This window comes from Anabrus simplex, chromosome 6, assembly GCF_040414725.1.
Source record: "Anabrus simplex isolate iqAnaSimp1 chromosome 6, ASM4041472v1, whole genome shotgun sequence".
Classification (NCBI taxonomy): Eukaryota; Metazoa; Arthropoda; class Insecta; order Orthoptera; family Tettigoniidae; genus Anabrus; species Anabrus simplex.
Window position 1 is genome coordinate 76165798 of NC_090270.1, and position 26872 is coordinate 76192669.

The 26872-nt window shown below is 38.1% G+C and overlaps 1 protein-coding gene across 1 annotated transcript in view; it reads left to right on the top strand.

Moving 5' to 3' along the window:
• LOC136875501 (chromosome partition protein Smc) overlaps positions 1-26872 on the top strand; it is a 97315-nt gene that overhangs the window by 33842 nt on the left and 36601 nt on the right. Inside the window, exons 5-7 of the mRNA XM_067149050.2 lie at positions 5199-5321; positions 8639-8758; positions 24829-24936. Coding sequence (XP_067005151.1) covers positions 5199-5321; positions 8639-8758; positions 24829-24936 — 351 coding nt within the window. The remainder of the gene's footprint in view (positions 1-5198; positions 5322-8638; positions 8759-24828; positions 24937-26872) is intronic.

Genomic DNA, 26872 nt, shown 5'->3' on the forward strand with positions numbered 1-26872 from the left:
GTATCGCATAAAAGTTCAATGATCTGTTCTTTTTCTCGATCTGTCAACACTGTTGCCAAAGCATCTTGATAAAAAATTGGACCCTGATCCAATCTTGGGAGTCAATGTTTTCAGAGAAGGAAGAAGTGAATTTAAGATAGCAAAAGTATATATCTTCCAAGAAGGTTGAGACAGAAGGAGAGCAAAATAACTCACAGGTTGCTCATCTGTCAGTGGATGCTAGACTTATGAAGTTGCACTGCTGTCTTCACATAGATATGTTCTTTAATCTTCAAGGAAGAACTTGAGGTTGTCAGGGTTTTCTTCTGGTAGGTAGCACAGATATCTCTCTGTGATATTTTTTGACCCCAAATACATCTGTTTCTTTTACTACCTTATCTAAAAATAGAACCAACAAATTCTTCTCATCAATCATGCTAATAGTCTAAACTATAATGGGAAGAAAAGAAAATATATGCCTTGGCTGAGGAAAAAGTCTTAAGTTTCCTATTCCACTGCAGGTAAGGTTGTGTCAACGAGGTGTTCAAATGAAATGTCGTATGGCTTTTAGTGCCGGGATATCCCAGGACGGATTCGGCTCGCCAGGTGCAGGTCTTTCTATTTGACGCCCATAGGCGACCTGCGTGTCGTGATGGGGATGAAATGATGATGAAGACAACACATACACCCAGCCCCCGTGCCATTGGAATTAACCAATGAAGGTTAAAATCCCCGACCCAGCCGGGAATCGAACCCGGGACCCTCTGAATCGAAGGCCAGTACGCTGACCATTCAGCCAATGAGTCCGACAACGAGGTGTTCAAAGAACTCATCATATATGTTAAACTCTCTGTATTCCTTCTCTTGTACCACATTTATGTTTTCTTTCCTTATGTTTTCCCTGCTTTTTTCCAGTCAAGACTAAAGAACAGCTTTTTCTGAATAGGCATGGTTCAAGTATTTATTTTAATGAGCTCTTGTAGTTTTTAACTAGAAACTACTAGTTAATAAAGAGGATTATGAGTTAGAACAGTTCTTATCAATATTAGATTGTACAGCATCCTCAGTTAACACTCTCCACACAGCTTATTTAGTTGTGCTTCATATGAGGATAATGGAGTGTTTTTGGTTATATTCAGGTTTTTACTGAAATATTTTGGAATTAATCACTACCATGTGCTCCTGTTTATGTTAATAAACTATATTTCCTCTTTCCAATGAGGTATTTTATTTTAAAATATAACATTAAGAACCTTATAAAAATAATTTTTGAAGAGAGTGAACTTTTTGAAAAAGTAAAAAAAAAAAAAAAAAAAAAACTTCTTTTATTACTTGCATAGGAAAACTGATAACACAGATGAGAAATAGGAAAGTATATACTGTATTATATAACACAGTTACAATATATTATAGCCCTTAACAGGGTCAGAAAAATTCAAGTACAGTGCCATTCCTAGCTTTTGAGTAATTCTGTCTAGAATGGAATTTTTGGGAGTACCCAGGAAGATGCAGACCAACATCACACACCTCACACTTCCACCTGCTTTCTTTTCATACCCTAAGACTGGTGTTCTTTTCTCCTGCATCTGAACAGACCCTATGCACTCTAGTTCACCTTTTATTCTTCTCTGTGCTTGGTATCTTGGATGAGAAGTGCTTCGTTGTCACCCTTGTGACAAAAGATTGTTGCCGCGAAGTATTCTCTCGTTCCACAGCTGCACTGTTTGCAAGAGAAATTGACATCTCCTTTGTGAAGTCTGCACATACCTGAATTCCATTTTAAATTATAATTTTCTGCTTCTGGAATCACTATCTTCTATGTCTGATCCAGAATTGATCAAAATCTCAGCCATGGAAAACTTTCTGCCAGCCATTTTACTCACGGAGCTCTGCCTGATGGCGACCAAGTATCGTATGATTACGGGTGACTCAAGCAGGCCCCCCGGGGGTGGGTAGGGGTAAAATAACAACCACCGTAACCCCTGGCTGTTGTAAGAGGCGACTAAAAGGGGCCCCAAAGGCTCCTAGCTTGAGAGTGTGGGTTGGTGACTATGAGGCCCTTAGCTGAGTCCTGGCATTGCTTACGCTTACTTTTGCCAGGCTCCTCACTTTCATCTATCCTATCCGACCTCTTTTGGTCAGCTCTTGTTCTTTACCAATGCTGACGGTATTAGAACATTCAAAGTCTAGGAAGTCTTTCATTTTAACGCCCTTTGTGGCCCTCGTCTTTCTTTGGCCGATACCTTCATTTTTCAAAATGTCAGCCCCCTTCCTTTTTTCCCTTTGATCAGTGTTAATAGAAGATGGTTATCCAGTTGTATTTCCCCTTAAAACAATAATACCACCACCACTACCTGATACAAGTAGTTTCCAATATGTGCTGTGACCTAGTGTTTTTTTCATAAATACTTGAAACCCAAACAATGAATGAGTGGCGGTTGTTTAAACTAAAAACCTGTAATACAAATGGTTGAATGTGAATATGAACGGCGCTCGGGCTTCTTTCGCATGGGAGTGTTAGCTGACCCAAGCGATGTTTGAGCATAGAGGAGAAAGTGTTAACATATGAAGATAATGAATTAACTAGGAGATGTTAAGTGTATGTGGGAACTCTGTTTAGGATGCAGAAGTGAGTTGGAGAAAGCAGAAGAGTCATAAATAATGAAACTATTCACTTGTGAATTTTTCAGACACAAAGAAAATTCTGAACTTCATATCTTTAATTGGAAGCTACTTGTGTCACCCGTAACCAGATGTGATGCTTGGTCGCTGTCAGGCAAAGCTCCATAAGTAAAATGGCTGGAAGAGAAACGTACAATGGGATCTACAAAGACTGAAGATCACAGATGACATCATAACCAACAGGGTGAAATTCCGGCACCAGATCACTTCTGTGGAATTTTCATTTTTGCAATTTTGACGCCAACCTCGGAGAGTATTATCAGAGGAACACAGGCAGGCAATCAGCCAACATATGAAAAAGTTCTGGGTAGAAAAGAAAAATACTGAACCATAGTGTTAGATTCCAAGCAGTTTACAATTGGCTAAATTCTTATTTTTTTAAAAAAAATCTTAATTATAGAGTTGATTCCATAAATACTGTACAGGTTGGTAGTACTGGGGACTGGATGACCCAGCACTAGTGAAAGTCACACCATTTGCAGTTCAAGGGTTGAGCAAGAAGCACATGTGTTCATTTTGTCCATAGTATTACTTGTGTATAAATAACTAGAACTAGAAATGTAGCCTACAGATGTGTCGGGTACTGTGATTATCGATGATCAAAGGTTGTACATTAAGATCAAAACTTTACATCATAAAACTCCTCACAGATATCCACTGTGCATTAGGTGAAGTTTGTAGTGAGTTTACAGTGATACACAGGACTACTTATTTTTGAGTTGGCCATACCAGGTTAGACAATTTCATAAGACCTGGAAGGCCAAAAACATCAACAGATGAATGAAGTGTGGAAACTTGTGGTGGATGTTTTTTACAGAGATCACCATATGACATGTGAGGAACTTTCAGAAGTCATGGAGATTTCATAAGTGTCAGTATTCTGTATTTTGACAAATTATTTAAAGAACAGAAAAATTTGTTTGTGATGGGTCCCTCGCTGCTTGACTATTGAACAGAAGCAGAAATGTATGGACATTGCAAAGTTGCTGAAAAAAAATATGAGACATTGAAGGTCAAGCATTCTTTTGTCAAATTGCTGCTATTAATGAAACATGGATGAGAGACTTAGAACAGGAGTTGAAAGCATAGTTTAAGGAGTGTAGAGCTTCTTCTTCCCTACAACCAAGAAATTTTGATGAGCACAATTAAAGGTTAAGCAAATTATTGTCTTTGCTGATGATCATCAAGGAACCATCAAGTTCCATGTGGAAGAGGTGTCACAGCAGTGTATTATTGTGGCTTCATACAACATCTGCACAGAAAAATGCACAAAAACTGACCTCTGTTGCTCAAGGCTGGGCCACTCATCCTTCGTGAGAACACTCATCTGCACATTAGGAATGTTGTAACCACTAAGCTGCATGAATACAGATGGAAAGTATTACTTCAAGCGCTAGAGCCTGGACGTGGGTCCACCAAACTTTGATGTTGAAAAATCCCTTGTGTGGATGTCATGTTTCTTTTCTGAAAGAGCTCTTTGCTGCTGTTAATCAACCCATTCAACACATGAACTTTAGAGATGCTCTGGATGATATAGTGAGAAGCAGGGAGACTATACTGAAGAGTTGTAAGTAGATTCTGCCAAAATATACAAAAAAATTGGAGACAAGGTCAAACATGAAAATACAGAACAACAAGGACCATCTTCATACACTGCTGTCTTCACCTAGAGATGTCCTTTCCTCATCAGTTCTACATCCAATTCTTCATAGCTGATTCTCAGCATCATCAGGAAAGAGGGCATACCACTCATTGAGGGGTCATCTTGACAGATTTCGCTCCTGAAGTGGGAAATGTAGAAATGTACAATTGGAAGAAAGCCAAAAAAACACAGGAGAAAGGAAAGACACAAAAGAAGATGCAGATGAATATAGGAGGTGAAGTAAACTCTTGTCCTCATCCTGAGGTGGTGCAGCCCTTAACAGGCGTGCCCCCACTGGAATTGAGCTGCTTGTATCATTTTAACTACATACCAGCCCTCCTGCCATTCTTAATTTTTGGCAGTAATGGGAATCAAATCTGAGTTCCTGAAAACAACAGTTAATAGTGTTAACAATTATGCTATGAGGGGAACATTATAGGTGCTTAAAGACTTGTAATGCAGGATAAACCTATTATTAAAAAATTCTAAAATGCTCAGGGGACTGTTCACTTGAACAAAATCTTCTCATCTTTCTGTTCAACTACTTTTTCATACATTCATATCAGTTACCTATTAATATTCCTGTTCCAATTAAGGTATGCTTTATTCCTTATTTGATCATTGCCTTACTGATTCAAATTCTACAACCCATAATTAAAGTCACCGACTGTGTGAAGATCAACTCTTTAATATCTATGACAGGAATAGGTTCCATCATCATAATGTGATTTATTTTATACTAATAATGGGAATGGGTAAAACAACATTGTACTGTATAAAGATATGAATTTAGCTGTTTATCATCAAAAATAATTTATGTGGTACCTTTTCCTTTTATTTATTTTTAATTTCAGTGTCAATGTCCTTCATACTGTTATTTTCCTTCTTTTCTCAGAATCAAGTCTGTGTTCATCAGAAAAAGGTTGCAGAACTTCAACACAAGCATATACAAGAAATTAGTGAAGTTCGAGCTACTATTGATGAACTGAAAGCAAAACTGGCAATCAAAGAAAAGGAGGTACTGGTATTTATTTCCAACCAGTTTCTTAACATTCTAATAGGTAATATAAGTTGTATTGAACAATTACAGTAGGTAGAAAGTTCCAGAAGCAGCTTGGAACTACTGGCAGACTATAGTCATTTGTTTTCCTATTTCTCTTCTCTCTGTTTCTCATACAAATTTTGATAAAATGATATTTAATAAGATAATTTACAAATCAAACATTTTACTCAAGGCAGATAGTATAAGGTTAGTATCATCTGGCTTTTAACAACTTTTCCACAATTACATTTTTGTAATAATTTAATCTGAATGTACATTTACAAAAGCAGAATGTATACTGAATCACCAAACTATGCAATCTTTTGACATGGTAAACTATTCAGGGTGATTAGATGTGTAATCATTCTATACAAACAAAGCATCCTAAATGATGGAGTTTAGATAAAGAGAACTTTGGTAGTCAGTGCAGTGCATCAGTTTTTATTTGCCGTGCATGGTGCAAGTAAAACGTCTGCTTTGATCACTATGTGAACTCTGACAATGATTTATAACTGTTAAGTTCTTCAGTCTGCAGGAACTAATCTTAAATAAATAAGGAACTAATCTTGAAAAATTAAATTTATCAACCACCTGAGAAAGTAGTGTTATTTGCTTTACGTCCCACTAACTACTTTTACGGTTTCCGGGGATGCCAAGGTGCCGGAATTTAGTCCAGCAGGAGTTCTTTTACATGCCAGTAAATATACAAACACAAGGCTGACGTATTTGAGCACCTTTAAATACCACCGGACTGAGTCAGGATTGAACCTGCCAAATTGGGGTCAGAAGACCAGCGCCTCAACCATCTGAGCCACTCAGCCTGGCTGTCTGAAAAAGAAAACATTTGGTAACCACATTATACCTGAAAACAGAAACAACTTAAAATAGAATGACATATTTTGTCCTTGAAAGAACATCATCAAATTCTATCAAATCACACTCAAAATATTTAGAAATGTATAAACATTTATGTTCATTTCTGTTTAAATCCTTAAAAAAAAAAAAAAAAAGGAACTTATCTTAATGAAGATTTAAAACTTAAAAATTCCAAGTTTGGTACCTATTGGAAGATTTAAACAGAAATAAACATAAATTGTAATACATTTTTAAATATTGTGTGTGATTTTTCACCCAAAAGGACGTGGATTTGATTCCCCGTCAGGAAGTCAAAAAATTTAAGAAACAAGATTTCCACTTCCGGAGGTTCATATGGCCTTGAGGTTCACTCAGCCTACACCAAAAATGAGTACCAGGTTAATTCCTGGGGGCAAAGGAGGCTGGACGTAGAGCTAACCACTCTACCCCACCAAGTGCAGAGGTTAAGGATAGTGGAAGCCTTTACCTTCCACCACACCAAGGGCCTTCATGGCCTGTACGGAGGTAACTTTGCTTTTCTGAGTGTGATTTGATAGAATATGATGATGTTCTTTCAAGAAAAAAATATGTCATTCTATTTTATTTAAGTTATTTCTTTTTCAGGTATTATTCTATTACCATGTGTTTTTTTTTTCAGGTACTTTGTAAATTGATTTATTTATCGAAATTAGTCTTGGCAGACTGAAGAGCTGAACAGTTATAAATTAACTGAATTGAAACTGAAAACAGATGGCTTCTGATAACACGCAACAAAAAACTCTGACAATGACCACTTTGTGAACTGTACCACCAGTCTCCTTTCACACCACCAAAGGTAAACTTTCCATAATTATCCTGCAGACAGGGTTTTCAATTGGCACATAATATCATGCATGTGAACTAGACATTATGTGATGATTTCAACAATACCAACAACACCAGTAGCGGCAATTTGGGGGGGGGGGAGTGGGGATAATTGCCCCCCACCATCACCACCACTTTGTGGAGCAAAAATTAAATTATTATTCAATTTTAGCTGCCTAAAACAGGGATTTTTTTTAAAATATGCAAACCCTGTTGTCTTTTCAGCTAATTCTTTCCTTTATTTTCTGTTATTATTAAGAAAAATATTTAGCAGAAACAGACACAAAATGTCGTTCGTCACGGCTAACCGAACTGCACAGCACTGCAGCAAGTAGTGGAGACCCGTGCAGTAATGTGTAGCATGTTCTACGATGAAGGGTAGCAGGAGTATATTTTTACCAAGGTTACCCGCATTCATAGGTTTAGTAGTCTCACTCGCTCAATGTGTCTGTGTAGTTCTATATAAATCTAGTGTGTAGCCAAATACTAAATTACTTCTTAATTGTATACTCACACCATACTTCTATTTAATTGTAATACATGCATAATTAGGCCTCCGTGGCTCAGACGGCAGCGCGTCGGCCTCTCACCGCTGGATACCGTGGTTCAAATCCCGGTCACTCCATGTGAGATTTGTGCTGGACAAAGCGGAGGCGGGACACGTTTTTCTCCGGGTACTCCGGTTTTCCCTGTCATCTTTCATTCCAGCAACACTCTCCATTCTCATTTCATAGCATCTATCAGTCATTAATATATCACTTTGGGAGTGGCGACCCCCTCGTACTAACAGCCTATATATGCTTCATTCATTTCATCCCTGACCTGGTCAATGACTGGAAAACAGGTTGTAGGTTTTCATTCATTTTTTCACATGCATAATTATTGTTCCTTTGGTTAAAGTTTTATTGTATCGTATTATTATTACTGACTTAAGTTGGTAGAAAGTCAACCTTTATGTCTCTATCAAAATTTGCTCAGAGAGCATCAAAAAGTTCTTATACAATTTTTTTAAATTTTGGTGTCCCCCTCCCCAGCTACATCCCTTGGACTCGGGTACATTTTTTTTACATTTTTGTGCCCCCTCCACTTTTACTTCCCAGTCGCTGCTACTGAATAACACTGTGCTTTTTCAACTTGAAGTAAGATGGGTTCCTCAAACGTTATTGCATTTTTCATTGTAGCTGTTCTCAAATTTTTGTACATCCTCTTTTACAGAATGTAGGTATTTGTGGTATTGGCCACTTTTCAGTTGATACATTTGAAACTTATTATAAATTTATTCAGGTGGAGGAAGATTTTAAAGCTGCTTAACAACATAAATGGGCTGTATTTTAGTGATCCTGTTGTTTCCTTCCTAAGCAGATAGTTAGGCTTTAATATAGCAACTAAACATGGTGAAGCATTGCTGTATAGTTAAAGAATGGCTGTATTCAGCATTTACTGCATTTTGTTTTGAATTATAATGTTCCACCAGTCAAACATGTAACCATTGATTATTTACATATACATGAACATGGGATAATTCCCTCAGTGGTAAAGCAAAAGCAAGTGATATATTTTTTAATATCTTTTAGGTGACTAGCATAGAAGAAGTGTTAAAGGAAGAAAGTTCAAATATGCAGGAGTACGTGAAGAATATAAAAAAAGAATTACAACATTCTTCAGAGAAAAATGAGCAAAAACTTAAAGCTAAGGTTTGTATATAATTTTGAGACATTAGGGCAGGGATGACGAACCTATGACACGTGTGCCACTAGATGACACATGAACATGACTTCTGTGACACACTGCACAACATACTAAGGAATTTAAACGTTTTTAGCATATAATAAATAGGTCAAAATCTTGCAACATAGCATATTTCAACATTACACTTAAATGAAGAAGTATGACACAATTCTTTGGGCATTTTTTTAAAAATTAGGTTTGAGAAAAAATATACCTTATTCCTAAAACTTACTTTTAAAAATGTAATTTTCAGTGAATTTTGCAAAATAAAACCATGAAACAGTCCAATGTATTTATATTTGATGGAATCTAATACCTAAACAAAGTCAAATGAGGGGGTTTCATGATGATTTTAAAGGAAAATAACTTATGGTACACTAGACACTAAAGACCTTAACTGACATGCTAGCTGGAAAAGGTTTGCCACCCCTGCATTAGGGTATGACTGCATAAAAGTCAGTTTTCTTCCTTTCATTCTCTTATTTTTACCATACTGTATATTATGTTGGATGTAGCACTTTTATAGAAAACTAGCAAGATACCTGTGCTTTGCTACAGTTTTAAACTGAAAGTTATTATTCAAAGTTCTACATTTTGGAGAGTCCACTGTCAGCTGAATCTGTAAAATACGCCCTCAGTTCATATGTCAAATGGTTTTGGGGGAATGATTATATTTATTTTCTGATCTAACACTCATTTGAACCCCATACGGAAGAATTTGAATGTTTTAAACCCTATCTTATTTAACTTCTAGGATGTAAAAGCAACCAACCGGTGAAATTTTGATTCAGTACGTCGAAGAGTAATGGAGGAATGAATACTTTTTTAAGGGGTGAATGTTTTTATACTGTATATTAACATCTAAAAAGAATTAGTTCATACCTGAAACGGTTTTGAAAGAGTAGATATTGTGTTTCTGAGAGTCAGCCACCACTTAAACCCCTTAGGGGAGAAATATTTTGAAGTATACTATATTTTACACCTAGGACATAAAAGAAGACCCTACTCGTAAAATTGCAACTTTGTATGTCAAACGGTTTTGGAGGGATGAATAATTTCATTTACAGAGCTAACCTCATTTAACACTTTAGGGGGTGGAACATTAAAAAATATTTTATATTTCACACATAGTCCCCCTGTGGGTGGGGGCGGTAGAATAACACCCACGGTATCCCCTGCCTGTCGTAAGAGGCGACTAAAAGGGGCCCCAAGGGCTCTGAACTTTGGAGCGTGGGTTGGCGACCACGGGGCCCTTAGCTGAGTCCTGGCATTGCTTCCACTTACATGTGCCAGGCTCCTCACTTTCACCTATCCTATCCGACCTCTCTTGGTCAACTCTTGTTCTTTTCCGACCCCAACGCTATTAGGTTTGCGAGGGCTAGGGAGTCTTTCGTTTTCACGCCTTTCGTGGCCCTTGTCTTTCTTTGGCTGATACCTTCATTTTTCGAAGTGTCGGATCCCTTCCATTTTGCTCTCTGATTAGTGTTATGTAGAGGATGGTTGCCTAGTTGTACTTCCTCTTAAAACAATAATCACCACCACCACCTTTCACACATAGGATTTAAAATATATATCACTATTTGGAATTTTGTTTTCATACGTTAAACCGTTTTGGAGGAAGTAGTGAATATATTTGTTTTTGGATCTTAACCTCCCCATTTTACTCTCTGAGCAGTCAAATTTGTTTCAAACCTTCTGTTATTCAACACCTAGGATATTTTTTGAAATTTTAACTTCATAATTCAAATGGTTTCATATAAATGCATATTTTTGTCATCATTCCTCACCCCTCAGTCAAAACCCCCATAGGGGCCCATCGTTTTAACTCTCTTGGTACCAGGCAGTAGTGCGAGCATGTGCCCTTTAAATTGCCAAAGCCGATCAGGTCGGCCTTTTAAAATCCAGTCGGAAGTTGCCAGAGCCGATAACATCGGCCGGCCTAAAATTCTGTTATACACATAATTTTGAGGCAGCCTATAGTGACGTGCATACTTTTGTTACAACCTGTAGTAAAGGGGCTAATGTCATTGTGTGCCTGACCTTGCTTTAGCAGTTCTAAGAGGGTGTTATAGCTTTCACAAGTCGTTTCCTGTTTTTACAAATACTGCTAACTGGTCAGTAGGAGATTGCTCCTTGCAATGAGTGGATTTGTGACAGGAAAATTGCAAGTAGTTCACGTGATATTTTTTCAGCAGGTATTGATGACTATAAATTAATGCAATATTTGGAACAATGCGAAGTTAACGCGGATTATTTATCGGATAGCAATAGTGAATTTAGTTCAGAGAGTAGCGACAAAATTTTACCGGACACGCCCGCGGAATCACTGCAGCTAAAGAAGATATGTTTAAATGTTTCTAACGGCACTAAAGCTCCTCTGAATATGGTGGTAGATGAAACTAGTGATAATGAAGATGATGATGTCTCTGGAGTACATTTTGTGGAAATTTGTCCCAATGAACCCGAAAACATTCCTCAACCTCCTGTCTCCTTCAAGGAACTTCTTGGACCTAAACATGCCCCTTCGTCCGATTCTCCACCCATATCATACTTAAATTTATTTTCACTTTCTCTCTGCTAAACATTATAGTCACATATAATCCTCTATCATTACGTAAATACTAGTCCCCGCGGGTCAAGTTTAGCGGGCCTGCCTCTCACCCGGATGTCATGGGTTCTATTCCCGCCCAGGTCAAGAATTTTTGCCTGGTCATGAGGGTTGGTTCGAGGTTTACTCAATCTAAGTGACCCTATGTGATTGCAATTGAGGAGATATCTGAGGGTGAAAGGGCGATCCCAGTCTAGAAAACCAAGAATAATGACCGAGAGGATTCGTCTCACTGACCATGTCTCACCTCGTAAACTGCAGGTCTCCGAACTGAGCAGCAGTCACTTGGTAGCCCAAAGTAAATCAGGGCTTTAGCGCCATAGATTTCTTGATTACGTATATTCTGTTGTATTGTAAAATTCTTTTTCAAATAGATACTAGAATCGAAAACGAGAAATATATTATGCTGAAAACATAAACTATAATATCAACTATTATTTTTTATCAATTCAGAATTATTTTCATACTATGTTGTCCGCACGTAGAAAATCTCTTGTCAGTATTTGCCATACATCGATGCATATACGCGAATATTATCGGTGAGTAAAATTTTCTTCTTTTTACTAGTGACACGTCTGAATTTTTATTTTTTATGTTTTTATTTTTCTCGTTCAAATTGTTATTCTATAGAATTGTATTTAGAAATACATTATACATAATGACGTACATGCTTTTGTATTGTAAATGGTTTTTCCAAAGTAGATATTGAGAGAGAAAGTGCGAAAATGTTTTTCTCTTCCTAAAAATAAACAATATCAACAACTATAAATCAACAATAAAACGTTTTTGTATCTTTATATCACTCTAAACCAGTTGCTTTTTCTATGTAGTCGATATGTAGAAACTTTCATGCTGGTATTTGCTATACACTGCTAGATATACGCGAATTTTAAAATACATGTATTTCCACTAAAACCGGCCTGGCACTTTACAGTAGTAGAGTGGAGGCGGAGCTCTGGCCTCTTCCTGCTGATGGTGAGCGGCCGACCAGATCGGCTCCTGGCTCCAAGAGGGTTAAGTCCACTTCTTATTTGTATCCTCAACTCCTTTCACACCCCTTTAAGTTTATCCCCCCCCCCCCACTCCCTCCTGCCCCTGCCACAAAATACACGTCTTTTTTTTTAAAGGAGATCCTAAATACTAATATTCGTGTCTGTAACATCCTTCGTTTTTGAGATATAAGTATCCTCAAACAATTAATTCACCTCTTTTTCAGTTCATTTATCCCCCCTCCCCTTAATTGGATTTTCTGAAAACAAAAGAAAACGTGTTTATTTTTAAAGCAGATTCCAAATACAAATTTTCATGTCTGTAACATCTTTAGTTTTTGACATATAAGTATCCTCATAAAAAGAATTCAACCTCTTTTTCTGTCCTTTATACAGCGGTGCCATCTATTACGGATTGTCCATAATTATTACGGATTTCACCTTACAATTACGGAATTATGGAGAGAGGGGAAATTATCACAGAAAAGCTGACATTATCACTAAAAGATAATTTTCTATGGAAAAAAAGAAAAGAAGGAAAAATGTTCAATCCTTCCGAGCCTTTCTCCTAAATCGTCTTCGTTTCAATGCTTGTGAGTTGGCAATGATACTTATTCGATCGTGACTTCCTTTTGCTACCCATACGCGTTGTAAAATTCATTGTGAATGAAGGAGCTCAGGTACTGCTCTTCTCCACTATAAATCCTTCAGTAATGTTGTATTTGCTGTGTTAAGTGTACCTGACAGTTGGCAGAAAGATAGAGAAAGAAGTGAGGCCTAAATTAAGCACATGTGCACTGGAATCATGTATGGTTCAGAAGACGAAAATGTCATCACAGTGGGAAGGATGCTTCAAGAAAAACTACAGTGAAAAGCAGCTGCTGCTGCGTGAGAAATAAGCTACAAGGAATGTTTTATCAAACTAACAGGTTGTGCAAATGTTATTGTGTAATATGATATACAGTAATTCCGAATAGATTGCTAGAGGGAAGGGCAAAAGGGGTGCCATTATCAAGAAGGAAGGAGCATGCTTGGACTTGACTCAAAAAAATTTTGGGGGTGGGGGGCGATTACTGATAATCCACTTCAAAGGTTGGCACCTCTGTTTTTACAAACCCCACCACTTAAGTGTTTTTTCCAAAACAAAAAAGAAGTGTTAGTATATTTAAAAGATATTAAAAATACCATTTTTCACATCTATAATATGTTAAGTTTTTAGATATACTGTAAATATGCTCATTTTAAAAATTCACCCCCCCCGCCCTTTAACATTACCCCTTAAGTGGATTTTCAAAAAGCAATTTATGGATGTTCCTTTACTTTTACAGGAGATTCCAAATACCAATTTTCATGCCTGTACCATCTTCAGTATTTGATATATAAGCATCCTTTAAAAATAATTCAACACTTTATTCACTTCTTTTCACCTACTCCACCATCTTAAGTGGATTTTCCGAAAAGAAAAAGTACATATTTCTTTATTTTTAAAGAAGATTCCAAATACTGAGATAAGTATCCTCACAAAATGAATTCAACCCCTTTTTCAGTCATTTTACTTTATTTTACCCCCTCAAGTGAATTTTCTGAAGATGAAAAAATGTGCTTCTTTATTTATAAAGGAGATTCCAAATACCAATTTTCACATCTGTAATATATTCAGTTTTGGAGATACCAGTATCCCAATTTAAAAAGTTCAACCCCTTTTTTCAGTAATTTTTACCACCCTTAATTGTTTTTCCTGAAATTGAAGAGATATGCGTTAAGTCTTTTTAAAAGAGATTAAAAATACCAATTTTCACGTCTGTAATATGTTATGTTTTTGAGATATATTGCAGATAAACTCATTTTAAAAATTCACCCCACTGGGCGAGTTGGCCATGCAGTAAGGAGCACGCAGCTGTGAGCTTGCATCCGGGAGATAGTGGGTTCAAACCCCACTGTCGGCAGCCCTGAAGATGGTTTTCCATGGTTTCCCATTTTCACACCAGGCAATTAAGGCCATGGCCGCTTCCTTCCCATTCATAGACCTTTCCTATTCCATCATCGCCATAAGACCTATCTGTGTTGGTGCGATGTAAAACAAATAGCAAAAAAAAAAAAATTCACCCCCTTTGTCACTCCTGTTTTCCCCCTCTTGAGTAGATATTCCAAAAACAAAAAAATATGCATTTCTTTAATTTTAAAGGAGATTCCAAATACCAGTTTTCATGACTGTAACATCTTCAGTTTTTGAGGTTTAAGTATCCTCATAAAAGGTATTCGACCAATTTTTCACCTTCTTTTTTCACCCCCCTAAGAGGATCTTCTGAAAACAAACAAAAAATGTTTCCTTAAATTTAAAGGAGATTCCAAATACCAATTTTTATGTCTTTAAACTGTTAGTTTTTTTAAGATATAGATACACCCATTTTTAAAATTCACCCCCCTTTTCAACCCTTTAGTGACGGAATATTCAAAAGTCCTCCCTTAGTGAGCACCTACATTGTAATATAAATGTGTCCTCAAAATTTAATTTCTTTATGTCTAGTAGTTTTGGCTCGGCGATGATTAATCAGTCAGTCAGGATAGCTTTTTCTGAGGAACAGTGGTAGAATTTCAGCCTCTGGATATTGAAATTGAAATCATAGGTTCAAACTCACTAGAGTTGGTAGGAATTTTGAAGGGCAGAAAAAGGTCCATTTGTACTCGATCATATGATGTAAGTATGTCAAACATCTCTGGTGATACTATCAATGAGAGGACCATTCATTCTTGAGAGACTTATTGTGGGAAGTGAAGGATAAGGAAAAAAGGCTGAACAAACATGTATTAAGAAGAAGAAGAAAAAACAGAAAAAACTTTTTAATGGTGGTAGAAGACAGAATTATTGAAATGTACAGTAGTACACATATGCCAGTAAGGTTTTTCTCCACATCATTTACCAACATCTAAAACCATTCATTCAGTGACAGGAACTCATGAACAGATTCTCAATATCAGACAGCAGCTCACTGAAAAGGCGTGACAATTTTAACATTCTAATGTTGCTATGGTTCCTAGTCTATTCCAAGGCTCTTGAGTGAGAAATTTGGGGATACCTGTGGAAGGTTCTATCAGCTATGGGCATTACACCTTATCTCATGCAACTGATCAAGGAGCTGGATGACAACAATACTGTGAATGTTAAAAGTGACAGCAAGATGTCCCAAATATTTCAAGCCTCCAAAGGTGACAGACAAGGGTACATTCTATCCCTCCAATCTTTCAACATATGTGGAGAATAGAGAAATGCTCTGAATGAATGGGAACTTGGTGAATTTATTGCAGTAGGTAGGATAAGTAATCTTTGATTTGCTCACGTTACTACATTATTCGCCAGTATGAGGAAGAACTGGTGATCGTGCTAGATCTAGTCATGACAGAAGTCATACTCTTGGATTGTAGATTAACCTGCAAAGTCAGAGCTGATGGTGGTCAATTGTGGAAAGCAACCTCAGTTCGATGGCAGGCTGGTGGAATTCCAATGGGTGAAGGGGTTTATTTACTTAGGCTCATTCATCATGACCCATGACTTTAAAGCTCTGCACTGCAGCACAGCACTCAATAAAACAAAACCTTTCACAGATCACACAGTAGGAATATTTTCATTCTGTTTTTTTAATTTAGCATGCTGAGGATTTGTAATGTAATAAATAAGTTACAAGATTGTGAGCAACTGCAACATGACCTCGAAAATGTTGTGAGATGGACAGCAGGCAACGGTATGTTGATAAACGGGATTAAAAGTCAGGTTGTGAGTTTCACAAATAGGAAAAGTCCTCTCAGTTTTAATTACTGCGTTGTTGGGGTGAAAGTTCCTTTTGGGGATCATTGTAAGTATCTAGGTGTTAATATAAGGAAAGATCTTCATTGGAGTAATGACATAAATGGGATTGTAGATAAAGGGTACAGATCTCTGCACATGGTTATGAGGGTGTTTAGGGGTTGTAGTAAGGATGTAAAGGAGAGGGCATATAAGTCTCTGGAAAGACCCCAACTAGAGTATGGTTCCAGTGTATGGGACCCTCACCAGGATTACCTGATTCAAGAACTGGAAAAAATCCAAAGAAAAGCAACCCGATTTGTTCTGGGTGATTTCCGACAAAAGAGTAGCGTTACAAAAATGTTGCAAAGTTTGGGCTGGGAAGAATTGAGAGAAAGAAGAAGAGCTGCCCGACTAAGTGGTATGTTACATGTTATGATTCTCATATTTTGGGCCGTATTGAAATGTACAATAAAGTCAAATAAATATGAAAGTTTATTTGTTCCACCTTTTCAATACATAAAAAGAATTTAAAGAAGAATTAAAACTGTAGGGACATAATTGTAGTCCTCCAGAAGTCCGAGAGAGCAAGGGTGCTTGATGGTAAGTGGCAACCATTTAATACTATTACAAGTGAAAATAAATGAAATTACAAACAACATTTTCTCTTCAAATCTTCATTAAGCCAACCTATTTCAACATTACTAAAAAGGTAAGTGATTTACACACTTCATTTTCTCTTTAAACTCTCCTTTCTTTAAAATCCTTTCTTTAACACACAATTCTCCTTTTGTTTCAGACTTCAATCCTAATTTCTCTTTCAATTCTACACAAATTACTCCTTCCAACTACCATTTGACAAGCCACTTACCATCAAGCACCCTTCTTCTCTCGGACTTTTGGAGGACTACAATTATGTCCCTACAGTTTTAGTTCTTTTTTAAAATTCTTTTTATGTATTGAAAAGGTGGAACACATAAACTTTCATATTTATTTGACTTTAAGTGGTATGTTCCTAGCTGTCAGCGGAGAGATGGCGTGGAATGACATTAGTAGACGAATAAGTTTGAGTGGCATTTATAAAAGTAGGAAAGATCACAATATGAAGATAAAGTTGGAATTCAAGAGGACAAACTGGGGCAAATATTCATTTATAGGAAGGTGAGTTAGGGATTGGAATAACTTACCAAGGGATATGTTCAATAAATTTCCAATTTCTTTGAAATCATTTAGGAAAAGTCTAGGAAAACAACAGATAGGGAATCTGCCACCTGGGCGACTGCCCTAAATGTAGATCAGTGTTGATTTATTGATATTATTATTGAGAATTAGGTGTTATAGACTTTGAAACACTCCAAGATATGAAGAGACACTTATCTATGCTCCAGCACGATTGAATATGGGGCTTTTTAACTTATGGCATTAGAATGCAGAGATCTCTTTTTATTTTTTAAAAAATTTGCTTTATGTCACACTGGCACGGATAGGTCTTATGGCGATGATAGGATAGAAAAGGGCTAGGAGTGTGAAGGAAGTGACCGTGGCCTTAATTAAGGTACAGCCCCAGCATTTGCTTGGTATGAAAATGGGAAACGACAGAAAATCATCAGTGCCAACAACAGTGGGGCTCGAAGCCACTATCTCCCGAATACAAGGTGAAAGCTACAGGACCCAAAGTGCGCAGCCACTTGCTTGGTAATGCAGAGATCATTCTAATTAGTGTCAAACCTTTTATCTTCATCAAAACAGGTTGTTTTTCAGTTGGGGTTGGACAACTGTTTCCTAGCATAATCATTTGTTTTGCACACAATAACTACAAAGACATGATAAAAATACCAAAAGCTCTGATGGAGAATGATCCTGGTACTTATCCGGAAGCATTTCAGACACTTTACAGTATCTAACGAATGAATGATAATAATAATGCTATTGGCTTTATGTCCCACTAACTACATTTTCAGTTTTCGGAGATGCCAAGGTGCTGGAATTTCGTCCCGCAGGAGGTCTTTTATATTCCAGTAAATGTACCGACACGAGGCTGACATATTTGAGCACCTTCAAATACCACTGAACTGAGCCGGAATCAAACCTGCCATGTTGGGGTCAGAAGGCCAGAGCCTCGACCATCTGAGACACTCAGCCCAGCAGTGAATGAATAGACAATTGGACTGTATTTTCCCTGTGACCTAAATCAAGTCACCCTCGCCCTTTCTTACACATCTCTGTTGTGGCTGCACTAAATCAACTGTAATTTAACTATTACTTTCGGAAGATTAGCCGACAACCTAACTTAAATTATTTTAATGTGCACTCTCTTCCTTATCACTTTTGCTAACTTCTGATCCACTATCTTAAACACTTGCAAGCACACCCTTAATGCTGCAATATTCTTTATTACAAGTCATAGTGAACTGAAAGGCATGGGAACTAAAGGAATATTGCTGCTAATTCTAAGAATTAAAGAAAACAAGAGATAATGATACAGGTAGTAAAATTATAAGGGTGGGGCAGCAACATTCCTTAGCTATTCATAGAATGTAAAACATGAGAGGTACTTGCAGAGGTAGTCAGTCTACAAGCAGAAAAGCAGAAATCTATCGGATTATACTTGGAGATATGGTGGGCCTGCCTCATCATCGGAAGTAAATGGGTTAAAGAGGGTCAAGGATCCAGTGGCGACAGTGAGTACCCTGGCCAACTTTTGACTGCACATATGATGAAATCATTAATTGTGTCACACAGTGTGATAGCAGGAATTGTCGTTAAACCATTGAAGATACCTTTGACAGTACTTGGGTATTGGTGGACACCTACCAGCATATTTTGACTAAGGATCTGCATGCAGTGCATACATGAACTCATGTCTATACTGGTCTAAGAGTTTGTCACCGAACATGGAACATTCTGTCTTTTTATCCAACTTACCTTCCTCTGACTTTTACCTCCTTTGAAGGATAAAAAAATATCTGAAAGGATATCATTTTGCCTCAGGAATCAGATAAAAGTAGTATCACAGGAGGCATTTTTCAAAGTTACAAAACATGGCTGCCAGTAAACCTTCCAGAAGGTTATTTTCAAGTATTTACAACAAGAAACTATTCACCAAGGTTCCAAAATTTTAGACCATGCCTTGCAGAAGAAGGAGAAATATAAACTTTTTTGTATCCTAATAAACATTTAAAAACAAAGTTGCAGTAATCAAGAATGCAATATTTTATGAGAGTTCATGTGTAAAGAACATACAATGAGTAGCCAAAAAGTCATGGAATGACACTGAACATGGTGTTAATAATTAATGACTTGCTCCTCTGTGAGCCCTCAAAACAGCAGCAATAGGGCAAGACATCGACTCTACAAAGTGTTGGAATCATTCTGAAGGGATCTGGACCCATGCATCTTGCACTGCTACCCACAGTTGGTCTTGTATAGTGTGTGTGGTGTTCATGGAGCATACACCAGCATCGACAGCATTCCATAAATGTTCGATTGCATTAAGATTGGGGGATCTGGAGGGCCAATCCATGGTCATAACTTCGCAGGAGTTCTCCTCCAACCACCTGCGTTGAAACATGGCATCTTCATCAGGGTACTCTAGGGTCAGAAAGGAATGCACATGATCTGAAAGAATGTCCACATAATGTGCACCTGTCAGCACTCCCTGCTGCTGGACAATGGGGCCTACTTGTGACCACGAGAATGCCACCCATACCAGAACTGAGCTACATCCCGCCTGGACACAACCTTGTTGACATGCAGGATCCATAGCTTCATGGGGCATATGCCACACTCTCATGCGCCTATCAGCTTGATACAACTGGAACCGGCATTCACCGGACCATACCACATGCCACCACTGTTCCATGGTCCATTGCCGATGTTCGCGGGCCCGTGCACGTCGTTGAGCTCTGTGTTGAGGTGTTAGCAAAGGGACATGAGTTGATCGTCAGCTGGTGAAGCCTACTGTTGATAAACTTAACCATAATAGGTATTTTATTTGATCCTGTATTGACTTGTCTAAATCTATTAAAGAAACTATTTTAAATAGTTTCTTTAATAGATGATTAAGCCTATGCAGTGCAGTTGCCTCCTTACAGTCCTGGTAGAAATGGGTTCCTAACTGCCAACATTCAACAGGGCGGTGATCTGACTCACAGTAGCCCGTCAAGTGCTCAATATGTTTCTGCGGAGGAGACGTGATGTTTCCACCTGTGGTCTTCTCATGCGGCAGTTTATGCGGGTGGTAACATCCTCTCTGCGATATTGAAGATCCACCCTCGACACTGTTGACCTCAGAAACCCAAATTCATATGTTTTCTTCGCAATGCTATCGCCAATGCGCCGTGCACCAATGATCATCCCACGTTCACAGTCGGTTAACTTGCGGCGTGTTATCATCTTCATGACACTGGTGTCTGTGACAGACTGCTCAGCTACACTGTAGCTGGCCGCAACGCTCAGGGGTCATACACGGCACATTTTCTAATGGGACACCCCTTCCCGTGACTTTTGGCAACTCACTGTATTAAAATGTACAATGTAACAGTTGCACACTTTTGGATGATCTGGGATGTAGTGTTTACAGTGCACTATGTGTTCTGGTATGGGCTAGAATAAATTTGTTACTTTTTTTGACCTGTCTCAGTCTCATCCTTGGCTTTGACAATATGAAAGTGACTGAGGTATGAGCGATTCTAGTAATATTGTTCCTTATGCAGCCAGTCCCTGTTATGAATGGTGAGAAAATATCACTCATAGGGTCAGTTTGGGGATGCATTTCAGTGGGCTTGGCAGACTGATATGTAATAGCAACTTCTGGCTCAGTGAGGAAAGCAACGGGAAACTACCTTACTCCTCGTTTCCCTAGTATGCCTCTTTAGTGACACCTAAGCTGTCTATGACAGCTGTTGGTGGAGTTGTAGAAGATCAAACCAGCCTTCGGGATTAATACCCAACATACAACTCGTACAACATGTTCTGAAAAGAAGGTTCCAATGTTTAATAAGGAGGTAGTATATACCCCCCCACCCCACCCCACCCCCACCCCCCACCCCCCCAAAAAAAAGAGAAATAAAAGTCCTACAAACAAGTTTCTAAATTTAATGTCTTCTGTAAAATGAGCAAATGTTTACCATCACTGTGAGAGCATCATATCTTCTATTGTGAAACTGGTATGCAGAAAGGAAAAAAATTCAATATTCTGTTATAACAAACCACACTCTGATTTAACAGATACAAGCATTATTTACCCAACTGGTATGCTAATACCACAGTATGGAATAAGTTTATACACTTTGAACTCTACATATTACCATATGTTCAAGCATCCACTTGATACAAACACAAACAAAGGTACAATATGCTGCGTAATACACAGTGACAAATGTCTGCATTCTATATGTATTTCTTGCCAAAGATCTCACAGTAGAGGATGTGCTATTCTTAAGGTCTGCTCACACCAATGCAGGATGCGGGAGCAATAGAAAAACCTACAATCCAGCTGTTGCTGCAGAATTTGCATTAGAAACATTTCCAGATCCTTGGCTGAATGGTCAGTGGTGAGGCCTACATTTCATAGGGTCCTGAATTGGATTATCAGCCAATTCGAGGATTTTAATCACATCTGGTAAATTAGTTTGACTCAGGAACTTCATACACACATGGCACACCACACTAGCAATCATTACAGAAACTGTAACATTAAATAGATCCTTTCACGCTCTATCAGTAGTTCATTTGGCATTATCGCAAGGGAAAATGCTGCATGCAACGAACTGAAAATGTCACCGTGTAGATGAGACTGTGATGCTGCAGCATGAGTGGATGCATATCTCACTATACTCGTAATAATTCATGACAGGTTCACTCCTGCTTTGTTGGTGTGAGCAGACTTTTACATTAAATATTTCCTCCTTTCTTAGAAGATATTAATTTTGGGATCCATATTTGCTTGTAGCAATTTAATTTTTTGTTTTGATACACACTACCTCCTCTCTAAATACTGGAACTTCTTTTCAGAACAGCCTGTACATGAATGCTATACTAAGCAGTAAAATAAATACCCCAGCCTTTTTAACTCTTCTCCAGCAGAAAAAAAAAAAAAAATATATATAAATATATACTCTACATTTCTTTTTCTCTGGGCAGAAACTTCAAATTACGTGGCTTTACTTGCCGAGGAGGTGCACAAATATGCTCATAGATGGCAGAAGTTGCTCCTTCAACTCTACTGAAGAGGGGAATCCCCTCAGTATCTTGCAATTTTTTTTTTCTGTTAGTGAGAGTTGCATAATACACATGTTGCATGACGCAGTTTTTTCACAGTTTTCTGGTGAAATGGTGTCGCAAAAACAGATTAGCGATACCAAAATAGTGTCGATATTGGATGATACAGGAAAAAAGTGTCAGATTTTGTGACGGTGAAGTCGAACATTCTTTCTCCAGCTCATCTGAGAGCAACAACCACACAAGTGACACTGGCAGCGACAGAATGTATCCGACATAAGTACTAACAGTCGAGGAAGTATGACCATTATTCCCGTTTGTAATACTGATAAAGTGCCAATGTTGCTATCAAACTTTGATACTGAAACACACACTATAGAATATTTATTTATGTTATTTGTGTGGGTTCAACTTCTGTGACTATTCTTTGACTAATTTTTCCACTTTTTGACAAAGACACAAAATGGAACCAAAATGCTATTGAAAGTATCTTTCTGTACGTATATTTCATAGTAGGTATGTTATGGAAAAGCACAGAGAAGAGCAGGAAGAACTACACACGGTGCCCCATCAGGAAGTATGGAGGTGCAAGAGATGCAAAGGAGTACCAGAGAAGTATGTGCACCTTGTTCAGGACATGTACCAAGGAGCAAAGACGCAAGTTATAAGCAGTGTAGGATTGACGGAGGCCATAGCCGTCCAAGTTGGTCTTCATCAAGGTTCTGCACCGAGTCCCTATATTTTTGATCTGATAATGGATGTTCTCTCTGAAAATCTAAGAGAATCAGCTCCTTGGTGTATGCCATTTGCAGATAATATTGTACTATGTAGCACAAACAGAGAACAGCTTGAACATAAACTAGAATGCTGGAGAAGAGCTCCAAAGGAAAGAGGGCTTAAAATCAGCCAGAATTAGACTGAATACATGTACCTGGGAGGAACTGGGAATGAAAGTGGATGGATGGAAACCAGTTCCAGGCAAGGAACAGTTTCAAATACTTAGGTTCCACTATGTCTGCTGATGGTAATCTAGATATAGAAATTACCCTCCAAATTCAGGCTGCCTGGTCTAACTGGAAAAGGCTGTCTGGTGTCCTCTGTGACAGTAGACAAAATATCCGAACAAAGGGGAAAGCCTATAAATGTGCAGTAGACCTGCAATGCTATATGATGCAGAAACTTGGACAACAGTGCAGTCATAGTGTAAGCAGCTGGAAGTATCTGAAATGAAGATACTGAGATGAATATGTGGGGGTTATGAGGAAAGACGACATCAAGAACAAGGCAATGTTAAAGTGACTGAAATATCTAGATGATGATGATGATGATGATGATGCTTGTTGTTTTAAGGGGCCTAACATCGAAGGTCATCGGCCCCTGAAATATCTAGAAAGGTCCAAGAAAGACGATTGCTCTGGTATACCCATATTAAGCACAGGGATGAAAATTATGTGGGAAGGAGAATGCTTGACATGAAGGTGGAAGGTAGGATGGAGAGAGATAGACCCAGAAGAAGATGAATGGATTGTGTGCAGAAGTATCTCAGGGAAAAGAAGTTAAGCAAAAATGCCGTTTGGGACCAAAGGAAATGGAAACGACTTGTCAGAAACATCGACCCCTCATGAACAACTTAAGGCAAAGAAGTGAACTAATGTGTGCCGAGCAGAGTAGGTGTGCTACGGCTCTGCATTTGGGAGACATGCAAGTTCGATCCCCACCGTCGGCTTTCCTGAGAATGATTTTCCGTGATTTCCTATTTTCACTTCCAGGCCTGGACGACTCCTATTCATAGGCCAGAGCTGTTTCTTTCCAGCTATTTACCCAATTTCATTCACCATCATTCATTTCATTTTAGTGTAAGAGAAGGCCTAACAGCCTTAACTATGCCAATAAAAATATCTACCTATTTCATCTTCATTAGCTCCTCAACTGAGGTTGACATTGGGAAGGACATCCGGCTGTATAAACATCCAATATAAATTCATTTCAGCTCATCCCTCATGCTGTTTCAGGAAATGGGACTAAGAGGTAGACATATAGAGGAATAATGTGTACTTAATGTTAATCATTGTCAGATCATAATTATCATGGACTGTCCCTTGTGCCATTCTTCCAGTGAAAAAGTGACAAGATGATATTTATTTTGTCTTCAGACCACTTCATAGTTGGGTTTCCACTCTTAAACAAGGTATGTGGTTAATTTGGGTATATTTTCATCGTCTTAGTAAATTTTCAAAAATTTTGGATGCATTTTTAAATTTTTCAATATTTTACCACCTACGGCCATGAATTCCCCCGCCCACAATGGTTAATCAACAGTCTTTGCTTTATTTATGACTCTATGTGTTGTCACTTTAAGTTGAATGTATCTCATTAATTAAAATATTCTTTGTATAATTTTTTATATAGAAATGTATTGTGTTCTGTGGATTTCAGGTATGGGCATTACAAAGAGCTATAAATAAACATGATCGTACCAAAGCTAAGATTATTAAAGATTATGACCACAAACTTTTCCAGCTGCAGAAAGAGAAGAATATTGAGGCAAGTATCAAGGTCAAGTCAGAGGAAAACTTAGATGATAGTTAAGAAATAAGGAGATAGAAAGCAGCAATTTACCAGGTAAGAACATGAATAACTAACACCAGAAAAGATCTTTGCTGATGTATGACACTCAAGTGGATCTGGCTGAACTTGGCATTATTTTTCTTTATGTGTGTGTGAGGCTCCTGTCCTTATCTTTCCTATCTGACCTTCCTTGGCCAACTTTTGCTCCTTTCTGATTCTGATGGGATTAGTTTCTCAAGGTAGAAGAAATCTTTCCCTTCTTTTAAATGAATATGGTCATTCTTCAAGAAGCCCTGTGGATGGAGTTAGTGAAATATATCCACTGTATTTCCTACCTGTCGTGAGAGGTGACTGTAAGGGCTCTTAACTTTGGCGCGTGGATTAGTGACCACGGGACGCCTAGCTGAGTTTGGTTTTGCTTCCACTTGTGCCAGTCTCCTCACTTTAATCTTACCTATCTGGTTAGCTCTAGTTCCCTTCTGACCACGAATGTATTAAGTTTTCAAGGCCTGGGGAGTCTTTCATTTTCACGCTCTTTGTGGTCCTTGCCTTTCTTTTGCTGATACCTTCATTCTTCAGAGGAGCAGAATTCCTTCTTTTCTCTCCTCTGATTAGTGTTAATAGAGGATAGTTGCCAGTTGTACAGTACTTCCTCTTAAAACAATTATTACCAACACCATGGAATTAAAAATCACTTCCTTCTTCCTACAGGGGACTTATTTTCTTATCGTCATAAGCATAAATCACTGCTACCATAAATACCTGTAGTTCACCTCATACACAAGCAACATTTGTCATGGTGGGAACATGAGACACACTATTCAGAATTTATATAGACAAAAACAGAAGGTTTCGGTGAAGGGAAAACACCACATGGATGACAGGGAAACAAATAGTGAATGCCATAGGAGAGAGAATGAAGACAAATTTGCAATTTATTGATTTAATGTAATGAAGATGACTGCAAAGGACAACCAATCATGGAGGAACATCATGGCAGCTGACCAGTCATAGGACCAATTACTTATGAAGATGACCATAAATATTTCACAGCATTACAACAATTATAACCACCACCACACCAATGAGGTGGAAAGAAAGGATAATGAGCACATGGAAGGATTAAGCTGAGGAATAAAATAATTTAATGTTCAAACTATCTGCCCACAAATGTAGTAGATTACAGATGCATTTCCTCAAAATCTCCCACAGCATGCAGTGATCTTTTATTTTCACAATAAATTATTGTCCGCCTCTGTAGTGTAATGGTTAGCACTAATAGCTGCCATTCTCAGAGGGCTGGGTTCAGTTCCCGGTACTGCCAGAGATTTAAGAATGGCAGGAGGCCTGGTATGCGGTTAAAATGGTACATACAGCTGACCTTCATTGAGGGTCTGCCTACCTCAAGATGAGGACACAAGTTTACATTTTCAGAAGTAATTTGAGTAACGGAAAGGAACAAACAAGTGGAAATCAAATCACATATAGAAAGGAATCTAACAGGAAAAATAGAGTGACAGGTCAATTTGGGAAGAGGGAGAGATGGAAAGAAAGCAGAAAAGTTCAAGGACAATCTCGATATCTTTATACAGGATGGGCAAAATAAAACTGGATCAGCAAATATTTATAAGACTGGCATGGAATTGACCCATGTTAATGAACAAGAGAACTGCCCATCACAGGAATTACTGGAAACCATGATTTTGATGCACCAATTGGTTGCTGTCACATTTCTGCACATGGGCACCTTCCGACTACATTGCTATGTTATTACGTGTGAGTGAGTGAGTGAGTGAGTGAGTGAGTGAGAGGAGCAGACATGTTTAGTGACTAGTTGAATGCAACACAAAATTGTGCTCACGATAAAACAGCGTGTTCATTGTCAAGTGTTATACGAAGCACGATTCATGGC